Genomic DNA, 23,565 nt, shown 5'->3' with positions numbered 1-23,565 from the left:
GAGACACTGATTATAAAATGGTACGAGGAAACTTAGGGGTGATGGATATATTATCTTGGTTATGGTGCTATAACTGCCACATTTTATGAAACTGTACAATTTGTGTGTGGTTTATGTCAATTATAACGCAACAAATTTTTTAGAAACTAATATTTTTACTTTTTATATATGTCGTGATTTTCTGCAAAGTGAACATGGCTTCTCAGAAAGTATGGTACTTTGGTAATTAGGGGCTAATTAGCACTGTGTGTTGGTAGCCTCTGGAGATGTTACTGTTATTAAAAGCAAAAAGTCATTAAGTGCTTATTTTGTGACAGGCGTGGTGATGGTTGTTCATGTATTATTTCACTGAATTCTCAGCACCACCTACAGACATGATCCTCAGCCTCATTGTATAGATGAAGAACCTGTGGCTTAGAAGTGTTGTCACATGGAAGTGCAGATGGGGCTCGAACCCAGGTCTGTGTGAAAGTCCCGTGTGTGCATTTGGCCACCATCCTGTGTGTTCTTCCTGGTTATTAACACGGTACAGCAGTTGGCTGTAATTATAACCCCTTTGAATGAAGAAAAGGGTTAAGATGTTTAGCATCTTTTTTTTTTAGAGACTGAGAAGTGGAAAAGTATTTTAGAACATTTTTTATTTTTAAAAGTACAAATTAAAGTTTTTCCTCTGAGAGATGTGAAACATTGTTTTTGAAAATATTTTGTAAAACATTTTATTTCCTGCTGAGATAAATACATATTGTAAAATTCATCCAATCTAAATACCTAGATTTTTGAATAAGAAACTGTAAATTGATTTTTAATTACATCACCTTATTTACTAAAGGAAGTACATCTCTCTAGGTAACCTGTACAAGTGCTGCATTCATTCTTTTTGTTTGTATTCCATGCTGTTCCAAAAAGGATTTAGGGTAGTTATGAAACACATATGTTAATTTGTAACCAAGGCAGTTGAGAACTAGTTTCCTTGGTTCCCTGAGAGCTCAGTGTGTAGTCTCCATGTGTCTGGAAAGGAAGCTCTGTGAGGGCAGAGGTTTGTGTTCTGTTGTTACTACGTCTCCAGTGCATGGAACAGTGCCTTGTAAATAAGGGTGTTGAAAGAACATGAGTTGCCTGTTTTCAGAAGCATTGGATCATAATTGTATGTAGTACATTGAATTTATATTTAGCATAATTTTTATCTTTGATTCTTGATTTTATAAATTTTAATGAAGATTGTGGCCATCAGTTTTAAAGTTGAGTGTTTTACCTATACAAAGTGAGATGTTGGTCCAAATATTATCCCAGTGACTTACCTAAAGTTCTGTATTTTTAAAAATCTAGTCTTATTATCATCTAAGTTGCTTTTTATTGTGATTTTATGAGTGCAGAATGTGCCAGAAAGGGAACAGGTGATGTGAGCTTGCTTGCCCCTCTTACATTTTCTTAACCACTTGGAGTTGCTTACTAAAACTTCTATGATGTAGTGGTTTTTAAAAATCCCAGGAATTAGTGCAGCTACTTGCAGGCTCTGCAGCCGTGGCAGGTTTTATATAAGCAGCCTCTGTCATTTTGGGGGATTGCTGTGAAGAGTAAATGAGTTTGTATAATATCTGTAAATCACTTAGAATAGCGCTTGGCACATAAGGGCTCAATAAATGCTAATTATTACATTTTGGGTTTTTATGAGGCTTAAATTAAACAAGATTATTCATGTAAAATGTTTAGTAGAGTATCTGGCATTTATTAAGTGCTCGATAAATGCTACTGGCTCTAATTTAAATATTCAGGTGCCAATATGTCTGAAGAGGCTGTATCTTTGGATCTCTGCATATGTCATATGTTTAGTGAATTTATTTTAGAGCATGAGGAAAAATTATTAGTTTCTGTATTGGCTTTTCCCAATAGGTACAAGTTACAAAAATTTTATAGAAATATGTAATTATTTTTCTGATTTCTAAGTTTAGGTCATTTGTTAGGCCTCTCTATTCAAGTTTATGTTTATTTTTACTATTAAAAAGTACAGAGCTTTGACTGATACTACAATTTAGCACAGTAATTTTCTTTGACAAGATTGTCAGTATCTAAACTCATCTTTCTTGTATTGTTATCCTTCTCACAGGTTTGTGGAACCTTGCTTCTCTCTTTTCCAATCTTTGTTTATTTGTGTTGATGCCCTTTGCCTTTTTCTTTCTGGAATCAGAAGGTTTTGCTGGCCTGAAAAAGGTAAGTGAATCATGTTTTAGAATTAAATTTCTTCAATGAAGAAATAAATATCATTCATGTTGAACTAGAAAAAAGTAGGCTTAAACAACCATTTTACTGGAATGTAAGCAGTTTAATTAATAATAATGTCTTGTTAATATTAATAATGTTTTTACAATAATGGTAACAGTGTTACATATTGAATTATTTTACATGTCTACAGGGAGGAAGTCATCTTTTGACCTTTGAATGATTTTATACTATGTGCAAAGTTGGTGGAGTGTTCTTTTGTAGAATGAATAAACCTGACACAATAGCTATTATTCCTTTCTTATTCCCAGGATCCTGTGACTTACTGATATTAGGTGAATGTGGGAGCGTGGGAAGTGGGCAAAACAGGACAGTCCGCAAGAGCATCTTAAACAGTTAATCCAGACCTTGTCAATGGTAGTAACTCCCTCTGTCCTTGAATAGAGCGTTTTAAAGTGAAGGGAACAGCATTTCCATTTATAGCTTGTGGAGCTGTTTGCTATAAAAGCTTGGAATATAATGCGAAGATTTCAGTAGTTAGTACTTTTGGGGTGACTTTTAAACTTGACAAAATGAGTTCTGGTGTTAACGGTTTATAGGCACATTGCACCTTTCTCATTTTTAGTTACGGTTATTCATATTCATATTGTGATAGATGGTTGGTTTCATATTTAGTGGATGTACTGAGATCGGAATGGATGGTTGGGTATGGCGGTCAAACCTACATTGAGAAAACTGTCTTTTATATATTAGGTTTGTTTTTTATAATGACGTATGTAAATTATTTAAGTCATCCATGTAACGGGAAAGACTTGCATAGTTTCAGTTTAAAAAACTCTTTGTTCATAATTTCTTGAAGAATGATAGGAAGTTTTGCTGCTGAAAGGGATTTAGTTCAAACCCTCCTTTTATAAGGAGGAAACTGAGATCCAAAGATATTAATGTTATTAAATTGTCTAAGAACCACATATGTACCATTGCAAAACTAGGACTAAAACCCAGGGCTTGCTTCTAACCTCCCCAGAGTGTGCACGTTCTTCACCGGTCAGCACTGTGGAGAGCACAGCTAAAGCCGGCCAGGCACCGACGAGGAGGGAGGGGAAGAGGACCACAGCGCGAGGGCAGAGGAAGGGGCAAGGCGGGGCTTTGCGTGGGGACGTCAGATAGTAGGAGAACAAGCAGGGTGTGACCTGGAAGCCCAGACAGAGCTCAGGAGAGTGGAATGTAAAACATGACATCAGAGTGGGGTCGAAAAGGAAGAGCATGGAGAAGAAACAAGGTCATCAGAGACGCTTGAGAAAGCAATTTCTGTGGAATTTTGGAGCCTTTTGATGGATAGTCATACATTTGACAGAGTTTTACTAGGCACGTACTAAGTGGTAATTGCTATGCTGTTAAAGGAGCTTGCTGGGTACAGAAGTGAAAAGACAGGGTTCTTGCCTTCAAGGGATTAAGAGAGGATGACCTCAGAGATGAAAACAAGTAGCATGTGGTGGATGAACTTTTACACAACGAGCGGCTGTGAGGGGAGGTCTTGATTTGCCTGGAGAATTGGGGAAGCTTCAGGGGGGGTTCGCCTGCACTTGAGCTGAGACTTGCAGGTGAGCATTCGAGGCTTGAGCAAAGGCCTGGATTCTGCCTGAATTGAGGGAGTGGCTGGCTGATGCTTAGCTGTAGAATGGAGAATGGCTAGAGACCACTTGTCAGGATCAGATCCTGGAGGCCTGAGTCCTCTACCACATAGTTTGGGTTTTATGCTGTAGACAACAGGGAGTTGGCAGAGGATTTTTGGAAAGAATTTTTGCATCTACTGTTTTATTTAAGCATATTTAGAGATAAATACACGTCAGAATTTCAACATATGTCACTAGGGAAAGGAGTACATGCACCACACAATGCGAGGCACTGTTTGGTAGAGATGTCACCATACTGAATCAGTCATGCACCTGGCTCTGTTAAACAGAGCGTTTCAACATATGTCACTAAAATTGCCATGTTGATGTTTGCTTTAAACATGCACAGCGCTCCCCTCTCCCTAGCTCTGTCTCGTGTGTAATCTTATCAAGTGCAAAAGCAACTGGTAAAGCTCAGTGTTAAATATATTTTCATGTTTGGTATTAAAGGTGCGCTCCCTAGTTTATGCTTTTCATAAAAATCTAGTTATTAGTTAAATAAATTATTTTAAAAAGCAGTGTGCAATATGGACAAACCCCTTTGTCTCCAAATTATTTCCCTCCCTTCCTGTGAACTAACCAACTAGAAAAGGGACTTGGCTGAATCTGTGGGAACAGAGGTAGCACCATCTCTAGAATTAAAAACAACAGACCCAAGAACCCAGTGATTTACTGTTCTCCTGTTCCCCCTTGTAGACTAAGGTCAAAGGGGAGAATCAGCTCAAGGAGGGGTATGAGAAGGTAAGTAAAAATCTTTTGCACCTACAGTTGTACAGCAGTTCTTCCCTCTAAACTGTTTACTTCTAGTCTCTTTATACATGATTAGAAGAATGCCTTTTCTAAGCACATCTCTGACTATGTCAGCCTCCTCAGAATTCCTCAAGGTCACCAGCTACATTTCATGGTCTCAAATGGGACTGATGTGTTGAGTGATTGTAGGGTGCAGTCGACATGACCAATCCAGTTAATTCCCAAACACTGCGAAGGATTTTTAAAAAATATATTTATTTAGCTGTGCCGGGTCTTAGTTGCGGCATGCGGGATCTAGTTCCCTGACCAGGGATCGAACCCGGGCCCCCTGCATTGGGAGTGCAGACTCTTAACCACTGGACCGCCAGGGAAGTCCCCACAGTGAAGGATTTAAAAAGAGGGGGAGAAGGCGGAGCTCAGGATGGTTACCGTTTCTTAGAATCTGGTAGCTTGGGGATGAATGGGAGTTGCAGAAACCAAATTAAAGTCTTTAGTCTTTAATGCTGTTAAAGGAAAGAGGGAGATGGGGTTGTGGCTTGGAGGAGAAGAGGTAGAATAATTCTGTTATGCTGAGGGAGGGGCCAGTGGAAGAGAGACTGCAGGTACTAAGGTGAGAAAATTTGTCTTTAGTGTCAGACTGCCTGGGCTAGTTACATCATCTAAACCTCAGGATTTCTTTCTGTAAAATGGGTATAGTAATGATAGTTACCTTACTGTTTCATTTGGAGGATTAAATGAGAGGTGATTATTCATGTAAAGCATTTAGCCCAGGATTTAGCTCAGTAAATGTTAGGTATTATTGTCACTATCCTAGAGCTTCATGCATTTGACTGATAAGTATTCTAGGAAACATCAGTGTTATATGGATAGATCATTAGAAAGCAACTAAATAGAGTCAGCTCTTAATTATTCATGTATTATTATCTTCGGCAGTTTTAAGATTCCAAATTATTTTTCCCATTTTGAAATGGCATGTACTGAAGCAGAATCAAAACTGCCTAAAGAGAAGGTGGTGCATCTACAGGGAACTATATTCAATATCCTGGGATAAACCATGATGGAAAAGAATATGAAAAAGAATATGTATGTATAACTGAGTCACTTTGCTGTACAGCAGAAATTAACACAACACTGTAAATCAAGTATACTTCAATAAAATTAAAAAAAAGAGAGAAGGTGCATGTAGATCCTATTAGAAATGTTTAGAGAGCTTTAAAATCAGGGTAATCATGGCATGTTATTTTACAATATTCACCTTTTTCAGTTACATGGAAGTTGCAAGCGTTATTATTAGCATTGTATATTTAAGTCTAAATGTGTTAGGTATATGTTTGAGCCTTGCAGTATTATGCCTTTCTGTTATATAAGATCATCTGGTATTTACTTGCACAGGTTCTGAACAGTGTTTGGTGAGATCTGTAGCGCTTTCCACAGAGCTACAGGTTGTGTCACAGTCAGGAACTCTGCTGCTCTGATGAAGGGGGTGGGTCGCTGACATCTTTGACACAGCTGGCTGGCAAGCATGTATATATTTGTGTGTATCCCTTTAAAACCCTTTGCTCATTGGTTACATTTGACATATCTACTTCCAAGGCAACATTGAGGAGAGCTTAGAAGACACTTCTAATTGGTAGATTTCAGCACAATCATTTGAGTAAGGACAAACTTGTAATATGGTTAAGTTAAATTTCCTTTGTTTTCCTTTGGCCACTTCCTGGTGTTGTTTTACTATGTTGAAGTCTGGTGGAGCCCCTAAATGACATATGGTCCCACCAAACTCCCATTGATTCCCCTGGGCAATCGATTTTAAAGCAGCCCCTTGCATATTGTGCCGAGATGCGGAAATTGGCCACTGGCCATGGCGGATGCAGAGCTTGAATTGAAAATCAAATTAAGCAGAATTCTCTACTTAGTTTTTAATTAAACCACTATGTTAATTCAAACAGGACATTTTAGGCCTGGGGGGTTGACCATGTCCTTTTAAGGGCCTTGAATCGCCTTTCTTCTCTCTCCTTACCATGGCGTATGTTTCTTTTTTATTGGGACCATCTCCTAGCTATTCCCATTCTTTACAGTTCTCAAGGGTAGGAGAATGTAAGTGGTCTTGATAAAGCAAGGTTTCTTCTTTCTTCTTTTTCTTTCTTTTTTTTTTTGGTAAGAAGGTACCTTTTATCTTGGAATTCTGCTAGCAGTTAAATTTTTATTTAACCTAGATTATTTATATTATAGGCTGTCACCCGTATATATTGTAGCAAGCATTACATATGTTCATGTGTGTTTGAAGCTGACCCCAACCCAAGCTTACATCTTATGTTTCAACTCTGGTGAAGAGGTTGCGTCTGGTGGGTTTTGTTTTTGTTTTGTGGTAGGCATGTTTTCTCCACAGTTTTTATCTCCGTTGCTTAGTCACACACCAGAGTATGAGAGTCTTGGGGCTGGCAGCGCTCCTGTTCCTGTTACACTCAGGTCAGCTGTGTGAGTCTCTCTCCCCACTCTGCCTCAGAGGGACCTCTAGGTTATTTGGGGTGATGCCAGAAGGTGTTTTTCGATTGCGTAATGAACCGGTCTAACCTCTGGCTAGGGTTTAAATGGGAGTTAGGAATGTGTTTGTTTCATATTGTATCGTAACATCTTACTTTGAATTAAAATGTCATAAGGAAAAAAAATGTCATGAGGAAAAAATTCAGCAACTTAATGAAAGTAAAAAAAACCCTTCAATGACAGATTATTTCATGAACCAAAGATGTTTCTGGGAGCAGCTTTATATTGTACCTCACATTAATGCCTATCTTTGGTTTGAAGTCATGGTGTAACATTTAACATAAGTGACAGCAACATCCTGACCAATTACCTAAGCCATCCGGACACCCCCAGATGTCCAGAACATAGCACACGGTCTGTAGGATTAAGAGGTTAACTCCTAGAACTTCAAACGAAGTGCTTGATAATAAAAGCAAAAAGTACAAAATCTGAGGTGACTTCCTTTCTTAATTAATTAGACTGGCCAGGTGGAAGCCGAGAGCTGGGTGCGGTGCTTGGAAGGCCTATAAAGCTGAGCACCGTGACAGCACAATAGAGGGGGAACAGACATCGTTCTCATATGTTTCTATCCTGTGTCACAGTTTGAAATTGTCCTGGTTTATGTCCCTTTTGGCAAACTTACATAAAAGTGACCTTGTACTGTATTTTATGACCAGATGACTTTTTCCCCCCAGTGGCTAATTTGTATCAGGCCTCCATCTTAAAGAGACACAGAAATGAGTAGGAAGTCCAGCTCGGTCTCAGTGAGCTTTCATTGCATTCTTTCATTATTTTTGCTCGTTTTTGCCACTGATCATCCATAAATTGTTGGAAATGAGTGATTAAGGAAGTGCTGCTTAGTGTTAGTGGCACATGCGCATATTTGCATGGTTTTTGTGGGTGAGAGGAAATCACATACAAAAAGGGAAACTCCTGCTGGGAACCTTTCAAGGAAGTTTACCTTGGGTCTCGTTTTGATCTTGGTGTTTATTACAGAAAATGGAGTCATATCTCACTAACTACTGTTATGTGTTAATTTGATTTTCCAACACCTTCAAGAAAAAAAAAATCAGTAATTTATTAACAGAATTCCTCCACCCTCTTCCAATTGTGAGGACTAATTTTTTCCATAGAAACAATATAGATAAGAATGATTATTTTCAAAACATTCGATTCTGGTAGTGTTGTTACATGCAAGGTTCCTGTTGGAATTGTGACTCTACTGTAAAAGGCGTGGTTATAATAATGTAAACTGAGCACTTCAGACATTGAAGCTTGACGTATAGGATGTCAGAGAAAGACACAGAAAAGTATTATTTTGAAGAAAAGGGTACATTTATTTTATTTAAAAATTATCTGAGTTCATAAGGATTTTGAGTTAAAAATCATTTAGTTAATGAAATGACGTTAGTTTTGTCACTCTTCTCAGTACAGCTGCATGTTGGAGGCGACTAAATTATAACTTCAGTAACAGTGTCAGTTATTGGTAAATAGCACATTGCTCAGTTCCTGCATACTTGGTGATGGTATGATACTCTCTCTCCATTTATCAGAAAAGGAGAGATTTCTACTGTAAGGCTAGATTGTCTCTTTATTTGCGTAAAGAGTTTTGTATAGTGGCAAAACTTAAGCTCTGGCTTTCAGAAGACCTGGACTTAAATCCTGACTCTTCTTTTACCGACCTGGAAGTCCAGGCACGGTTCTTAGTGTCTCCATCTGGAAAATGGGCTGCAGTCCTTACCTCGTCCTCGGGTTACTTCACCAAATCTGTTTGTAAAGCACCAAGACACAGTAGAAGCGGCAGTTATTATTAGGGACTCAAATGTACCAACTGTGAGCAAGTTGATAATGAAATCAGGAAGATTTGTGTGATATAACTTTATATGTGATAGCAAAACGATGTAAGAAATTAGAGTGGCGTCAACATAGCTTTGTTTATTTACTTTTTGAAATATAAATGGTTTTATCTTGTAACAGTATAGGTCGTAAAAAGAAGGTATTTAATAGGTAGCTGAATTTCAAACTTTATATGATGATTAAATTACCAACTAATGTCTCATAATTTGTTAAATGAGAAGTTTTGGTAGGGAGGAAATATAAAATCACCAGGTTTAGATTTTAAAGTAATTATACTTTTAATTAAACTGGCTCTAATACTTCTAATGTTCATAAAACAATTTCATAGGAATAGCCATTGTTATCAATTAGAGTCTCCTTTCTAAAACTTTTTTTGGGGGAGTTGAAAACTACCTATACCCTTGGTTGGAATGAACTTTATTTGAAAGTAAAATTAAATGTCAGATTTAATGCTGACTAGAGAGCTTCTTACACAATTATGATACATACCCACAGACCTGTAGGACGAGAGCTCACCCAAGAGGCTAGAATTTGGATTGTTAAAATCTTTTATTTATTTGGCATTTAAACTCATATTTATTTGTCTGTAAAATCATTTATTCAGCATGTCACAGTGTTAACCTTCTGATCTCTATGAAATGTATGCCAATATATAGCTGGAACTTGATATATTACTTTACAACCCATTTATTTGGCCCATTTGTACCAGAAATAAAAGTTGTGTATTTAGACACATCAAAGGCAATAGGATTGTTTGATAGTTTTGATATTAGGTAATATTTTAGGTTGCAGTATATTATGTACTTTTCTTTAGACTTAAGTCATTAATAGTTATACTACTTAAAAATTTATTGGTTTGCACACTTTCTGTTAAGGAAAGGAAATTCTCATCTAGAAAGACAAGTTCTTACTGTTCTAGAGTGATTGACTTTTAAATCAATTGAACTGTTAAAAAATACATAAAATGTACGTTCTTTTAGTTATTAAAAATAAGGTGAGCAGGCAAAAACAAAAAATAAGGACGCCTGAACAGTAGAAAAAGAATTAAGGGCTTCCCTGGTGGCGCAGTGGTTAAGAATCTGCCTGCCAATGCAGGGGACACGGGTTCGAGCCCTGGTCTGGGAAGATCCCACATGGCGTGGGGCAACTAAGCCCATGCGCCACAACTACTGAGCCTGCGTGTCTGGAGCCTGTGCTCGGCAACGGGAGAGGCCGCGACAGTGAGAGGCCCGCGCACCGCGATGAAGAGTGGCCCCCGCTCGCCGCAACTGGAGAAAGCCCTCGCACAGAAACGAAGACCCAACACAGCCAAAAATAAATAAATAAATAAATTTATAAAAAAAAAAAAGAATTAAATATAGTGAAATGGTCAATTTAAAGGAAACGTTTCCTATTATCTTTCTTGGAACACAAAGAAGAGATTTTAAGTTGTTTTATAGTGCTGGATTTAAATACTTTTATACTTTCATATTTTATTTGGGATTACTTGATACTAATGTTTCTCTTTACACATTAATTAATGAGTATTAAGTTTTATAAGCAGTCTGGTTTTTTTTGTTTGTTTGTTTTTAATTAATTAATTAATTTATTTATGGCTGTGTTGAGTCTTCGTTTCTGTGCGAGGGCTTTCTCTAGTTGTGGCAAGTGGGGACCACTCTTCATCGCGGTGCGCGGGGCCTCTCATTATCGCGGCCTCTCTTGTTGCGGAGCACAGGCTCCAGACGCGCAGGCTCAGTAATTGTGGCTCACGGGCCCAGTTGCTCCGCGGCATGTGGGATCTTCCCAGACCAGGGCTCGAACCCGTGTCCCCTGCGTTGGCAGGCAGATTCTCAACCACTGCGCCACCAGGGAAGCCCAAGCAGTCTGTTTTTAAACAGACTTGTGAAGGGCTTAAAAAATTTTTTAAATCCTTTTTGAAATATCAGAAAAACATCTCTTAATGATTTTTGCTTCCTTTTTTTTTTTAACATCTTTATTGGGGTATAATTGCTTTACAATGGTGTGTTAGTTTCTGCATTATAACCAAGTGAATCAGCTATACATATACATATATCCCCATATCTCCTCCCTCTTGCGTCTCCCTCCCATCCTCCCTATCCCACCCCTCTAGGTGCTTCCTTTTAAATGCCTAGAATTAAATGATATTTCTGATTTTTTTTTAGAAGATATTTAATGAAGTACCTTATGTTGTGAGAAGAGCTTATTGCATTATATAACAAATATACTTTAAGTATTCCGAATAAGATTTCTCTTCTCTTTCTGTTATTACCTTAGTTCAGGCTTCATCATTTCTTACTTGGATTATTTAAACCACTGTCCATCTGTGTTTTCTGCTTCCAGTTTCATTCCCACACAAAGTAACCTCCATACTGCCTTCTAGCATTGTTTTCTGCATAATGCTATATCTGTAACTCACCTCCATAAAATCTCCAAGGACCAAAACCGAACAGGCACAACAAAACTTAAATGGTAACTGAGTAAGTGGTGCCCTAGTTAGGGCAGGGAGGTAGTTACAAGGTGGTACAGGACCATGGATGCATTCAGGCTAGGAGTTGGAACTGAAAGCCCTCAGCCAAAGGGCAAACTTGTTACACACACACACAGTGACAGGGAAAGGGCAAAATTATTACACACACACACACACAATGATGGGGAGCATCTGTCAGGCTCAGCTCTGGGCAGAAGTCTCCCCTGAGAGTTAGTCCACAGGCCTCTACCTCACAGGAGTTGGGGTTTGCTATTCCTACCTGTATTGTTGGGAGACCCCAAACCAAGAAATTAGCATAAAGGGTTTTTCAGAGTATTATGTATCATTTTATCATTTCAACCTGATGTGTATAATATTTTAACATAACGTATAATTAAATTTTAATTTTAAGTGGTTTCAATAAACATATAATTAATGTTGGTTTTAGAAAGTTGACTTTAAGATTCATCATATGTGTAAATTTTTGAGCTGGTCCTATTTATGACATAGGCTATTTAATTGTCTTTAACTTAATTGTGTGAGAAAACTCAGGACTTGACAACAAACATATAAGCAGGCCTAAACAAGACCTGATTACATTTTATCCAAACTTTTTTCCATTTTAATCGAACACTATTTCTTAGTAATTTGATACTGGTTTAGTTCTGAAAGTGTTTTTATTCCTTCAGAGCCAAGGATGAATAATGTAGTCTATTCTATTTTAGCTACTTTTTATGTGAGTTTTTACAAAGATCTAATATTTTAATCTATCTATAGTTAATTTTGTGAGGTGATTAAAAAGAGTGAATCTAAGTAAATTTTTCTCTGTTCAGTTATTCTAAAGAAATGTATACAGTAATATTACTCTTACCTATTATTTTTTAATATTTAAAAATTCTTATGTATGATTACACATCTTTTTGGACTTTTTGCAGCTTGTAGTGCCTGGAATCATTGCTCTTTTCTTACTTTTCTTATTTTCTTTTAATTTTTTTTTTTAGTCTATAATTTCCTCTGGACATTTCTCCATAGATTTGATCCCAAGTACTTCCTATCATTTAGGGATTTCTCAACATTGCTACTCTGCTGATGGAGCTCTTGTCTTCTACCATAATTAATTCATTCAGTTAATTCCTATTGACCACTTATTGTATTCTAGGTACTGTTGCAGCTGCTAGGGACAGTGCAGTTGATTGATTGATTATGTATTTATTTTATATTTTTCCTGTTTTCTGTGGTAAAAAAATGTATGTGATTATTAATCTGTCATCTTGAACTGATGTACCTGATTCCTCTATCTCTCCACCTGTTAGCTTTACTGGCCCTTTGTCTGGAATTCAGTTATTTGTTAATTTGGAGGCATTCTTTGTTCTTTTTTCCAGACCTGGGAGGCTTTGTGGTCTCTGCTTGAATTGGCTCTGATTTCGTTGACAAGTGTGGGGCGCGGTCTTTTCTTTTGGCCTCTCTTCTTTAGCTTTGTAGCTGTTTTGGCCTCTCATGGCCTTAAGGTTGTTTAAAGACGATCTTTTCCAATATAGTGTTCAGAAATTCCTTCTCAGGCTTCCAAGATGATTTCTACAAACGTACAAGCCCTTCCTAAATGTGTCTGTGTATTCCAGGATCTTTAATTTCCCTGTGTCTTATTTGGCTTGCATGAAGCATACTCACGAGGTTGATGATTTTGGCTGATTCTCCTGTGTATCTTGACTTCTATCGGTTTTTCATTAATATTTTAATTATAATTTAAACAAGTTTAGGGAAAGCCAATTAACCCTACATTGTATTTTATATCATTCCAAATTACCTGTCAACATTTGTACTTGGATCATTGTGTAATTATAATTAGTGTATATATATATTTTATGTCCATCTTACTTTAATCATTTATTTTGTGTACATAAATTTTCTAGTGCCATGAAAAATTGTCCAAGACTTGGAAATGGGCAAAGAAGATTCTGGGTGTTCTGTCATTGGAGTTCTAGCCATTGTCTAGTGGATGCTGGGGGTTTTCTGGTCCTATAGGGGTGTGCACCTTTGGCTGATTTTCTGTTGACTTGGCTATATTACATCTCCTTAGGGTTAGAGTTAACTTGTAGGAAACTGAGAGCAATGCGAAGTAATTTGTCTGATAGAGATGTAATTGATTTCTTCCCTATGCAAAAGATAACTCCAAACATTTCATTTTATTGTCCCACAGGATGTTATCCCATTTTGCATCTATTAGCAAATTGATTTTAATATTTCTGGTTATCTATGTATATGTGTTCTTCAAATTCTCCTTTGACCTGGTTTTATCAGAAATTAAAATCATGTGCTAAAGGATGTGAAGAACAGAAAGGACCAGGGTGCTCAGAGAGGAGCTGCCATCATCAAGCAGCAGTAACACTTGCTGTGGGCTAAAGCAGAGCACGTGGGTCCTGGGAGTTGAGAGTCGGTAAACTTACAAGGGCCCACCAGGGCACAAGCTACCGAGACACCTCACCCAGAACTGGAGCCTGCTTCTCTAGATTCACTGTCACCAGAGGCAGGAGATGATTAAAGAAAGAAGCAGGACAAAAACTTGTGTATATAAAGATGAACAGGGACTCAGGAGATGACCAGACATCTGGGAAAAGTCAACATTGTGAGAGGGACCAAATTCGATGCACTACTCAGAGTTAATAGACAAAGAAAAGATTTCAGAGAGATTTGAAAATATTTGATCTAGCATTTTAGACTTATCTTGGCAGAGGGAATTAAGGATATCTTGTCCTCAATATTGCCAGAAATGAAAGTTCTGTTGAGTCATTCTGATAAAAATCAAGTCTAGACAGTTTCCAGGATATTTCTATCAGACGTTAAAGAATAGACAACTACAGTTTCAACAAATTTGTCTGGAGATTGGAAGATGGAACACTCACAGTTGTATTTTATGGAACTAGTGGAATCTTGATGCTGAAAGCAGACAGGATTAATAAAGGAACATTATATGCCATTCCTTTTCATGAATACTTGTGAATCAGAAAATATTAAGCTGAGTCCAACACAAAAGATCATCATCCAAAAAATTTATTTCAGCTATCAAGGTTGGTTTAACACTAGAAAATCTATGACTGTAATTCATATTAGGAGAGTAAATGAGAGAAAAGAATCAAGTGAACACCTCAGAAGAGACGCAGAACACATCCATGAAATCAGTAACCATTCATGATTAAAAAGCAAACTAAGAACTAAAGGGAACTTGCTTAACCTGATAATGGATATCTACTCTAAGACTGCAACTGACATTGTTCTTAGCAGTAAAATGTTAAAAGTATTTACTTTAAAATTGGGATGCCATCTTGAGTATTTTTATTTCTAACAATAGACAGCACTATAGTAGAGTTCTTTACCAGTACAGTTAGACAAGAAAAGGAAAAATTGAAAGGAACAAACAAAATAGTCATGATTAACAGATGATATTGTCTTTTGAAAAATCCTATAGAATCTAAAGATAAATGATAATTCCAATAAGAAAATTTAGCAAGGAAGCTGGATCTAGGATTAATATAGGAAAATCAATAAGTAACAGCAACAAACAGAAAATCTAATTAAAAATACCTTTTATAATAGCAAGACAACTAAGGTATGTTGAAATAAACCCAACAAATGATTTTTAAAACCTTATTGAAATAATGTATGGAAAGAAAAAATCTTATTGAAAGATGTTAAGAAGACCTAGTTAATTGGATAGATATTCTATGTTTATGAATTTCTTTATATGATAAAAATACCAGTTCTCAAATTATTTTTTAGAGTCAGTGCAATTCTAATAAAATTTTTAAGAGGTTATCTTATGGCATGCGACAAGGAGATAGTAAAATTCTTTGGGAGGGCAGAGAGTCAAGAATAGCCAAAGCAATTTTGAAGAACATGGTGATAGAACTTACTCTATCAAATATTAAAAAAGGAACAAAGGACTTGAATAGACATTGCTTTGAAGAAGATATGCAAATGACCAATAAGCACATGAAAAGACCCTAGTGTCACTAGGCATTAGGGAAATGCAAATCAAAACCACAAGAAGATACTTCTCCACGCCCATTAGAATGGCTGCTAGAAAATAACAAGTATTGGTGAGGATATTGAGAAATTGGAACTCTTGTACACTGTTGGTCAGAATATAAAATGGTGCGACCACTGTGGAAAACAGTATAGTGGTTGCTCAAAAAATTAAAAATATAATTACCACATGATCCAGATATTCCACTTCTGGGTGTGTACACAAAAGAATTAAAGGAAGGACTCCACAGATATTTATACACCCATTTTCATGACAGGATTATTTTCAATAGCCAAAGGTGGAAACAACCCAAGTATCCATCAGTGGATTAATAGATAAACAAATTGTGGTATGTGCATATAGTAGTATATTATTTAGCCTTAACGAGGAAGGAAATCCTCACATACTACAACATGGATGAACCTTGAGAGCATTATGCTAAGTGAAATAAAGTCAGGCACAACAAGACAAATACTGTATGATTCCGCTTATATGAGCGTCCTAGTGTAGTCAAATTCATAGAGACAGAAAGTCGACGGTGGGTGTACAGGGGCTGGGGTTAGATGGGGAGTTACTGTTTAATGGGGTGCAGAGTTTGAGTTGGAGAATATAAAAAGCTCTAGAGATGGATGGTGGTGATGGTTGCATGACTGTGTGAATGTACTTCATGCCACAGAACTCTACACTTAAAAATTGTTAAAATGGTAAATTTTATGTTATATATACTTAACTGTCATAAAAAAAAGTAAGTGATGAGCACGGCAGTTCAAATTGGTGGTTACCATTGGGCAGGTTGGTGCAGCAGGTGTGTGGTTGGGAGGGCTACATGGGTGCGCAGTGGTTGTGGTGACGTTCCTTTAGGTTGGGTGGTCTATCCACAGGTATTTAATAGACATATAAAGCTAAACAGTGTACAGACTGACATACCTCAGAGATATTGTGGGTTTGGTTCCAGACCACTGCAGTAGAGGGAATATTGCAATAAAGTGAGTCACACGAATTTTTTGGCTTCCCAGTACAAAGAAAAGTTGTGATTACACTATGCTGTAGTCTATTAAATGTGCAATAGCATTGTGTCTAAAAAACAATGTACATACCTTAATTAAAAAATACCTCTTTGCTAATAGGAATAAGGATGCAGACGTAGAGAATAGACTTGAGGACATGGGGACGGGGAAGGGCAAGCTGGGACGAAGTGAGAGAGTGACATGGACATATACACACTACCAAATGTAAAACAGATAGCTAGTGGGAAGCAGCCGCATAGCACAGGGAGATCAGCTCGGTGCTTTGTGACCACCTAGAGGGGTGGGATAGGGAGGGTGGGAGGGAGACGCAAGAGGGAGGGGATGTGGGGATATATGTATATGTATAGCTGATTCACTTTGTTATAAAGCAGAAACTAACACACCATTGTAAAGCAATTATACTCCAATAAAGATGTTTAAAAAAAATACGTCTTTGCTAAAAAAATACTAACCGGCCTCCGAGCCTTCAGTTAGTCGGTATCTTTTTGCTGGGGGAGGGTCTTGTCCTGCCTCGACGTTGGCTGCTGGCTGATCAGGGTGCTGCTGCGGAAGACCGGGGGGGCTGTGGCAGGCCCTTAGAATAAGACGACAGTGAAGTGTGCCGCATCGACTGACTCTTCCTGTCACGAATGATTTCTCTGCAGCGTGCCGTGCTGTTTGGTAGCGTTTTACCGATGGTAGAACTTCTTTCAGAATTGGACTCAGTCCTCGCGGACCCTGCTGCTGCCTCATCAGCTAAGTTCACGTCCTAGTCTAAATCCTTTGTCGTCATTTCCACAATCTTCACAGCGTCTTCACCAGCAGTGGATTCCATCTCAAGAAACCATTTTCTTTTGCTCATCTATAAGAAGCAATGCTTTTCTGTGAAAGTTTATCCTGAGATTACAGCGATTCAGTCACATCTCAGACTCCACTTCTAATTCTAGTTCTCCTGCTGTTTCCACCACATCTGCTGTTACTTCCTCCACTGAAGTCTTGAACCCCTCCAAGTCATCCATGAAGGTTAGAATCAACGTCTTCCAAACTCCTGTGAATGTTGGTATTTTGACCTCTTCCCATGAATCATAAATGTGCTTAATGGCATTTAGAATGGTGAATCCTTTCCAAAAGGTTTTCAAGTGACTTTGCCCAGATCATCAGAGGACTCACTATGGCAGCTACAGCCTTACGAAATGTATTTCTTTTTTTTTTTAAATTTTTTTATAGACTTTTACTTTTTTTTTTTTTTAACTATTTGTTTATTTATTTATTTATGGCTGTGTTGGGTCTTCGTTTCTGTGCGAGGGCTTCCTCTAGTTGCGGCAAGCGGGGGCCACTCTTCATCGCGGTGCGCGGGCCTCTCACTATCGCTGCCCCTCTTGTTGTGGAGCACAGGCTCCAGACGCGCAGGCTCAGTAATTGTGGCTCACGGGCCTAGTTGCTCTGCGGCATATGGGATCTTCCCAGACCAGGGCTCGAACCCGTGTCCCCTGCATTGGCAGGCAGACTCTCAACCACTGCGCCACCAGGGAAGCCCCGAAATGTATTTCTTAAATACGACTTGCAAGTCAAAATTACTCCTTGATTCATGGGCTGCAGAACGGTTGTCGTGTTGGCAGGTATGAAACAACATGAATCTCGTTGTACATCTCCATCAGAGCTGTCGGGTGACCAGGTGCATTGTCAGTGAGCAGTAGTTTTTGAAAGGAATCTTTTTTTCTGAGCAGTGGATCTCAGCAGTGGGTGTAAAATATCCAGTAAACCATGTTGTAAACAGATGTGCTATCATCCAGGCTTTGTTCCACTTAACAGAGCACAGGCAGAGTAGATTTAGCATGATTCTTAAGGGCCCTAGGATTTTTGGAATGGTTAGTGAACACTGGCTTCAACTTAGTCACCAGCTGCATTAGCCCCTATCAGGAGTCAGCCTGTCAGTAGCCAGGCCTCGGAAGCAACCTAAGTGTCCATCGACAGATGAATGGATAAAGAAGATGTGACACATATATACAATGGAATATTACTCAGCCATAAAAAGAAACGAAATTGAGTTATTTGTAGTGAGGTGAATGGACCTACAGACTCATACAGAGTGAAGTAAGTCAGAAAGAGAAAAACAAATACTGTACGCTAACACATATATATGGAATCTAAAAAAAAAAAAAAGGTTCTGAGGAACCTAGGGGCAGAACAGCAATAAAGACGCAGACACAGAGAATGGACTTGAGGACACGGGGAGGGGGAAGGGTAAGCTGGGACAAAGAGAGTGACATGGACATATATACACTACCAAACGTAAAATAGATAGCTAGTGGGAAGCAGCCGCATAGCACAGGGAGATCAGCTCGGTGCTTTGTGACCACCTAGAGGGGTGGGATAGGGAGGGTGGGAGGGAGACGCAAGGGGGAGGGGATATGGGGATATACGTACACATATAGCTGATTCACTTTGTTATACAGCGGAAACTAGCACACCATTGTAAAGCAATTGTACTCCAATAAAGATGTTAAGAAAAAAAAAAAAAAGGGTCAGCCTGTCCTTTGAAGCTTTGAAGCCAGGCACTGACTTCTCTCTACTATGAAAGTCCTAGTTGACATCTTTCAATAGAAGGCTCTTTTGTCTACATTGAAAATCCGTTGTTTCGTGTAGCCGCCTTCATTAATGATCTCAGCTAGATCTTCTGGATAACTTGCTGCGGCTCCTCCATCGGCACTTGCTGCTTCGCCTTGCACTTTTATGTTACGGAGACGGCTTCTTTCCTTAAACCTCATGAGCCAACCTCTGCAGCTTCCTCACCTGTCTCGGCCTTCACAGACCTGAAGAGAGCTGGGGCCTTGCCTGCATTAGGCTTTGGCTTCAGGCAGTGTCGTGGCTGGTTTGATCACCTGTTCAGACCACTAAACCTTTCTCCTCAACAGCAATAAGGCTGTGTTGCTTTCTTACCATTCGTGTGCTCACTGGAGCAGCACCTTAATCTCCTTCAAGAACGTTCCTTTGGGGGCTTCCCCGGTGGCGCAGCGGTTGCGAGTCTGCCTGACAATGCAGGGGACGCGGGTTCGAGCCCTGCTCTGGGAAGATCCCACGTGCCGCGGAGCGGCCGGGCCCGTGAGCCGCGACTGCTGAGCCTGCGCGTCCGGAGCCTGTGCCCCGCAACGGGAGAGGCCGCGACGGTGCGAGGCCCGCGCGCCGCGATGAAGAGGCGCCCCCGCTCGCCGCGACTGGAGAAAGCCCTCGCGCGGAAACGAAGACCCAACAGAGCCAAAAATAAAAATATATATATATATTAAAAAAAAAAAAAAAAAGACCGTTCCTTTGCCTTCACGACTTGGCTGTTTGGGGCAAGAGGCCTAGCCTTCAGCCTGTCAGCTTTCCACACGCCTTCCTCTCTCAGCTTCAGCATTTCTAGCTTTTGATTTAAACTGAGAGACGTGCGACTCTTCCCTCACTTGAACGCTTGGAGGCCACTGAAGGTTATTAACTGGCCTGATTTCAACACTGTTGTGTCTCAGGAACAGGGAGGCCGGAGGAGGGCGAGAGAGATGGCGGGTTGGTGGAGCAGTCAGAACATGAGCTGTCTTGGATGGGCGGGGTTTTTAGGGCCCCAAAACAATTACAACAGTAACATCAAAGATGACTGATCACCATAACATAATAACGAAAAAATCTGAAATATTGCGAGAATTACCAAAATGTGACCCAGAGATACAAAGTGAGCAAAAGCTGTCGGAAAAATGGGGCCAATAGACTTGATCGATGCAGGGTTGCCACAAACCTTCAATTTGTAAAAAATGCAATTATCTGCAAAGTGCAAATTGCAGAAGTGCAAAGGGAAAGAAAGCGAGACATGTCTCTACTTTCAGTATTTAAAAATAGAAAGGAAAAAAGGTGATTTATTTCTTGGTGATGGGCTCATATTAACCAAACTGATAAGAAAAACCAAAATGCCAAGTTGCTGATAGTCAGTGGAAAACTATAAGATAATCACACATGCATGCACACCTACACACCCAAAGTAGCTGTCATTGAGAGCTGGAGGGGCTGTGGAAATGAGAGAGAGGGGCCCAACGCAGCTTTGGAGGGATTGGTCTGGGTTTAGAGCAGGCAGACAGCCTTAAGCTTTTTGTGTATGTTTCCTATTTTGTTCACTGTCATAAGGATAGCTCTTCTGTGGTATTTTGGAATTCCTAGTGCTTTTTGTGTAAATGTACTGTTTGCCACAAAAGCAATATGACACTATTACCTAAATTATCATGTGGAATTGCTTTTATATTAATATTCTACACTTTAGTATCTTGTACATTTTGCTATAGTCATGTAATAAATAATAACCCTAATGATTTTTCTTTTGTTGTGTCTGTATTGGAACTTGTGCCTGGGTGTTTTATGACAGGACTAGTAAGGTATTGGCTACAATGTTCTGTTACATTAAAGGACTGAGCATTTGCTCAGCATGAGCTTGCTATTACGGAATTGAAAATTAATATCCTAGTAAAAGAAGCTTTTGTGTATTTTGATTTAGTTTCTTTGCTAAAATTATAGGTTGCCTTAAGTATGTTTTAAGCATTCTCCCCCCACCTCCTATTTCCACATCAGTTTGTCTTTTATGTCTTATTTCTGTCTTGTGGGGAGGGTAGAAAGCACAGGCTCCAGAAGCTGACAGACCTGATTTAAAGAGAGTTCTGGCAGGCCTGGAACAGGGTGACCATAGACAGATTATTTAACTTTTTGGATGTGAGCTTTCTCATTTATAATAAATTTGCCTTTATTGTGAATATTCAGTGAGCACATACAAAGCAACTACGTAGTAGGAGCTTTGCAAATAGTTGCCATCTCTTTTTTTCCGTCAAGTTTATAACTAAGGAATTATTAGAACAGAATTAGAATTAGAAAAGATCCTTACTGGCTAACCATTAAATTATTTTGATGTGATGAAGTGTACTGAGAAATGTTTTTTTCCCAAATTTAGAATTATGTTTAAACATTTTGATGTAAAGTCCCTGCAGTCTTTTTACAATTCAGTTCTTTCATTTACTTGCAATCTGGAGGATTTTGTTTGTTTACTATCATGAGAAATTTCTGCCCATAAATTTAAATATAGTGAACATCTTAGTTCAATGAACAGCAATGTTAGTGTTATTGTTTTAACTTATTCTAAAATACTTTCCTTTTGTCAAGTTTTAATAACTTGAGAATCTTATAGTTTTAGTTTTTCTACTGTGTATGACTATTAAATAAATATGTATATATATATAATAAACTGCAGAAAATATTAATAATTAAAAAACAATTCACTATAGAGCTTAACAACACTTTCTATAAAGCTATTTTCTTTGACTTGGGACCAAAACTCTTTTTGTCTATACTTTTAATGATTACTTTGGGAGCAAAGGGGGAAATGGTTGACACTCTCTAGGAATGCTTGTTTGTAGTTTTTTCATGGTTTAAAATAATTAATACCTGCCTTTATTTTCTGTTCTTTATTAGTGCTTCTATCGATCTTCTCCAGATGACTGCATGTATGTTTGGTGCAGTCTTGATGTCATGCTGAACAAACCTTATCTTAATGTTACTAAGAGACCCTTTTTGTTAAATGGAAACAATGGCTTGATATTTATTTTAAATGTTCTGTGAATGTAGAAATTTTTCCCAGGCTTTCCTGATGGGTGGAGACATAGTATATAAAGTGGTGTTTACATACCTTCCAAGAGGTCAAGATGTCCATGCAAAATCTTGTTTAAATGTTCATCACCATAGAAACATATCAGTTTATCGTTAGAGCTTTTGTAAATGTATTGTAATTTTCACTTCATTGATGTTCAGTACAGAGCATTTACTGTGTAATTGACCAGCACCAAAATTTGGTGTTTAGCCTTCACTAGCTTATTTAATCTAATTTAAACTGTTAAAATATTGAGATAGTTGTAATTTCCAAAACAATACTGGTATGAAACTAATGTAATTAATTATATAGCTTACTTTTCTTAAAAACAAGATGATGTTTCCTTGACAGAAAGAAAGTACTTTATTCTGATGATGTTTTCTACTAATACGCTGAGTGCTTATTACACTATGATTTTAATAAAAGGGATGGAGTTTCTTTAAGGTAACTTAGATTTATGGTTTTTGGGAGGAGTTAAGACAAGTATTCATAAATACATTACGAAGTTCATGAAATCCTGGTACTGTATGGCATAGTATAAGCATTCACAATTGTGTGAATTTGTGTGAAAATTGTGAGCAAGTACAACTGTTGATGACAAGTAGTTCTTACAGTTCTGTGATCTTATATTCAGGAGACTTTTCTTAATTTTTAAGATGAACAATGGGAACCTTCTTCCACTCTGACAGTGTTTTGCCACTTTGTTGTTTGCAGGGTATTTCAGTAAGTTATTCTGACATCTGGCACATCTTTTAGCTCAGTGTATGCAAGAATGGAGTTGATAGGGACCTTCCCCTTGGGGCTTCCTAGCTCCTGATTCTGACTCTTAATGGAAAAATGAGCAGTAGGCATATTTTTTTGCTTATATGCTGTCCTGCTGGTGATTAATGGTAGTGATAAAAGCTCTCACAATGCTTTTCATTACTTTGCAGACAGAACCACATACAAAAGTTCAAAAAGCTCACACTCTACATGCCAGAAAGCCTGTACCCTTTAGGCTTTGTAATATTTTACTGATTTCAAGAAAGGTAGTGATAACAATTTGTATATTTTTGGCACTCATATGAGCCAGTCGATGCCAGATTAACAAATGAAGTTTCTGATTATTTATAATCCCTTCACCTCTCTTCTCTCTGTTCTAAAGTTGTTGAAGGTAAAAAACTCTGCCACATTGCATTTAATGAAAAGATTTGTTATATTTTTCTGTTGGTTTTGCTAAAGCTCATAAATATGATATTTAATTGATTTCAAGTTGGGCTGATTTTGTCCCATTTAATCACAAAAAGGGAATAAAAATAACAAAAGGAAAACATAACTGTCCTAGCCTCCTAGTGGATTAAGTCAGTATAACAGTTATTTCTGACTACATCAGTTATCTTCAATATTTCATAAACAGG

The 23,565-nt window shown here is 38.2% G+C and overlaps 1 protein-coding gene across 2 annotated transcripts in view; it reads left to right on the top strand.

Moving 5' to 3' along the window:
- The window catches only part of LMBR1 (limb development membrane protein 1), a 143,300-nt gene that overhangs the window by 49,707 nt on the left and 70,028 nt on the right, over positions 1-23,565 (top strand). The window contains exons 5-6 of one of the 2 annotated variants that reach the window (XM_068549765.1): positions 2,105-2,208; positions 4,587-4,631. In XM_068549765.1, coding sequence (XP_068405866.1) covers positions 2,105-2,208; positions 4,587-4,631 — 149 coding nt within the window. The remainder of the gene's footprint in view (positions 1-2,104; positions 2,209-4,586; positions 4,632-23,565) is intronic. The other variant, XM_068549764.1, reaches the window with a different exon arrangement.

The sequence above is a fragment of the Eschrichtius robustus genome, chromosome 8 (assembly GCF_028021215.1).
Source record: "Eschrichtius robustus isolate mEscRob2 chromosome 8, mEscRob2.pri, whole genome shotgun sequence".
Classification (NCBI taxonomy): domain Eukaryota; kingdom Metazoa; phylum Chordata; class Mammalia; order Artiodactyla; family Eschrichtiidae; genus Eschrichtius; species Eschrichtius robustus.
The sequence above is the reverse complement of the archived record's forward strand: the minus strand, read 5'-3'. Positions and strand labels throughout refer to the sequence as shown.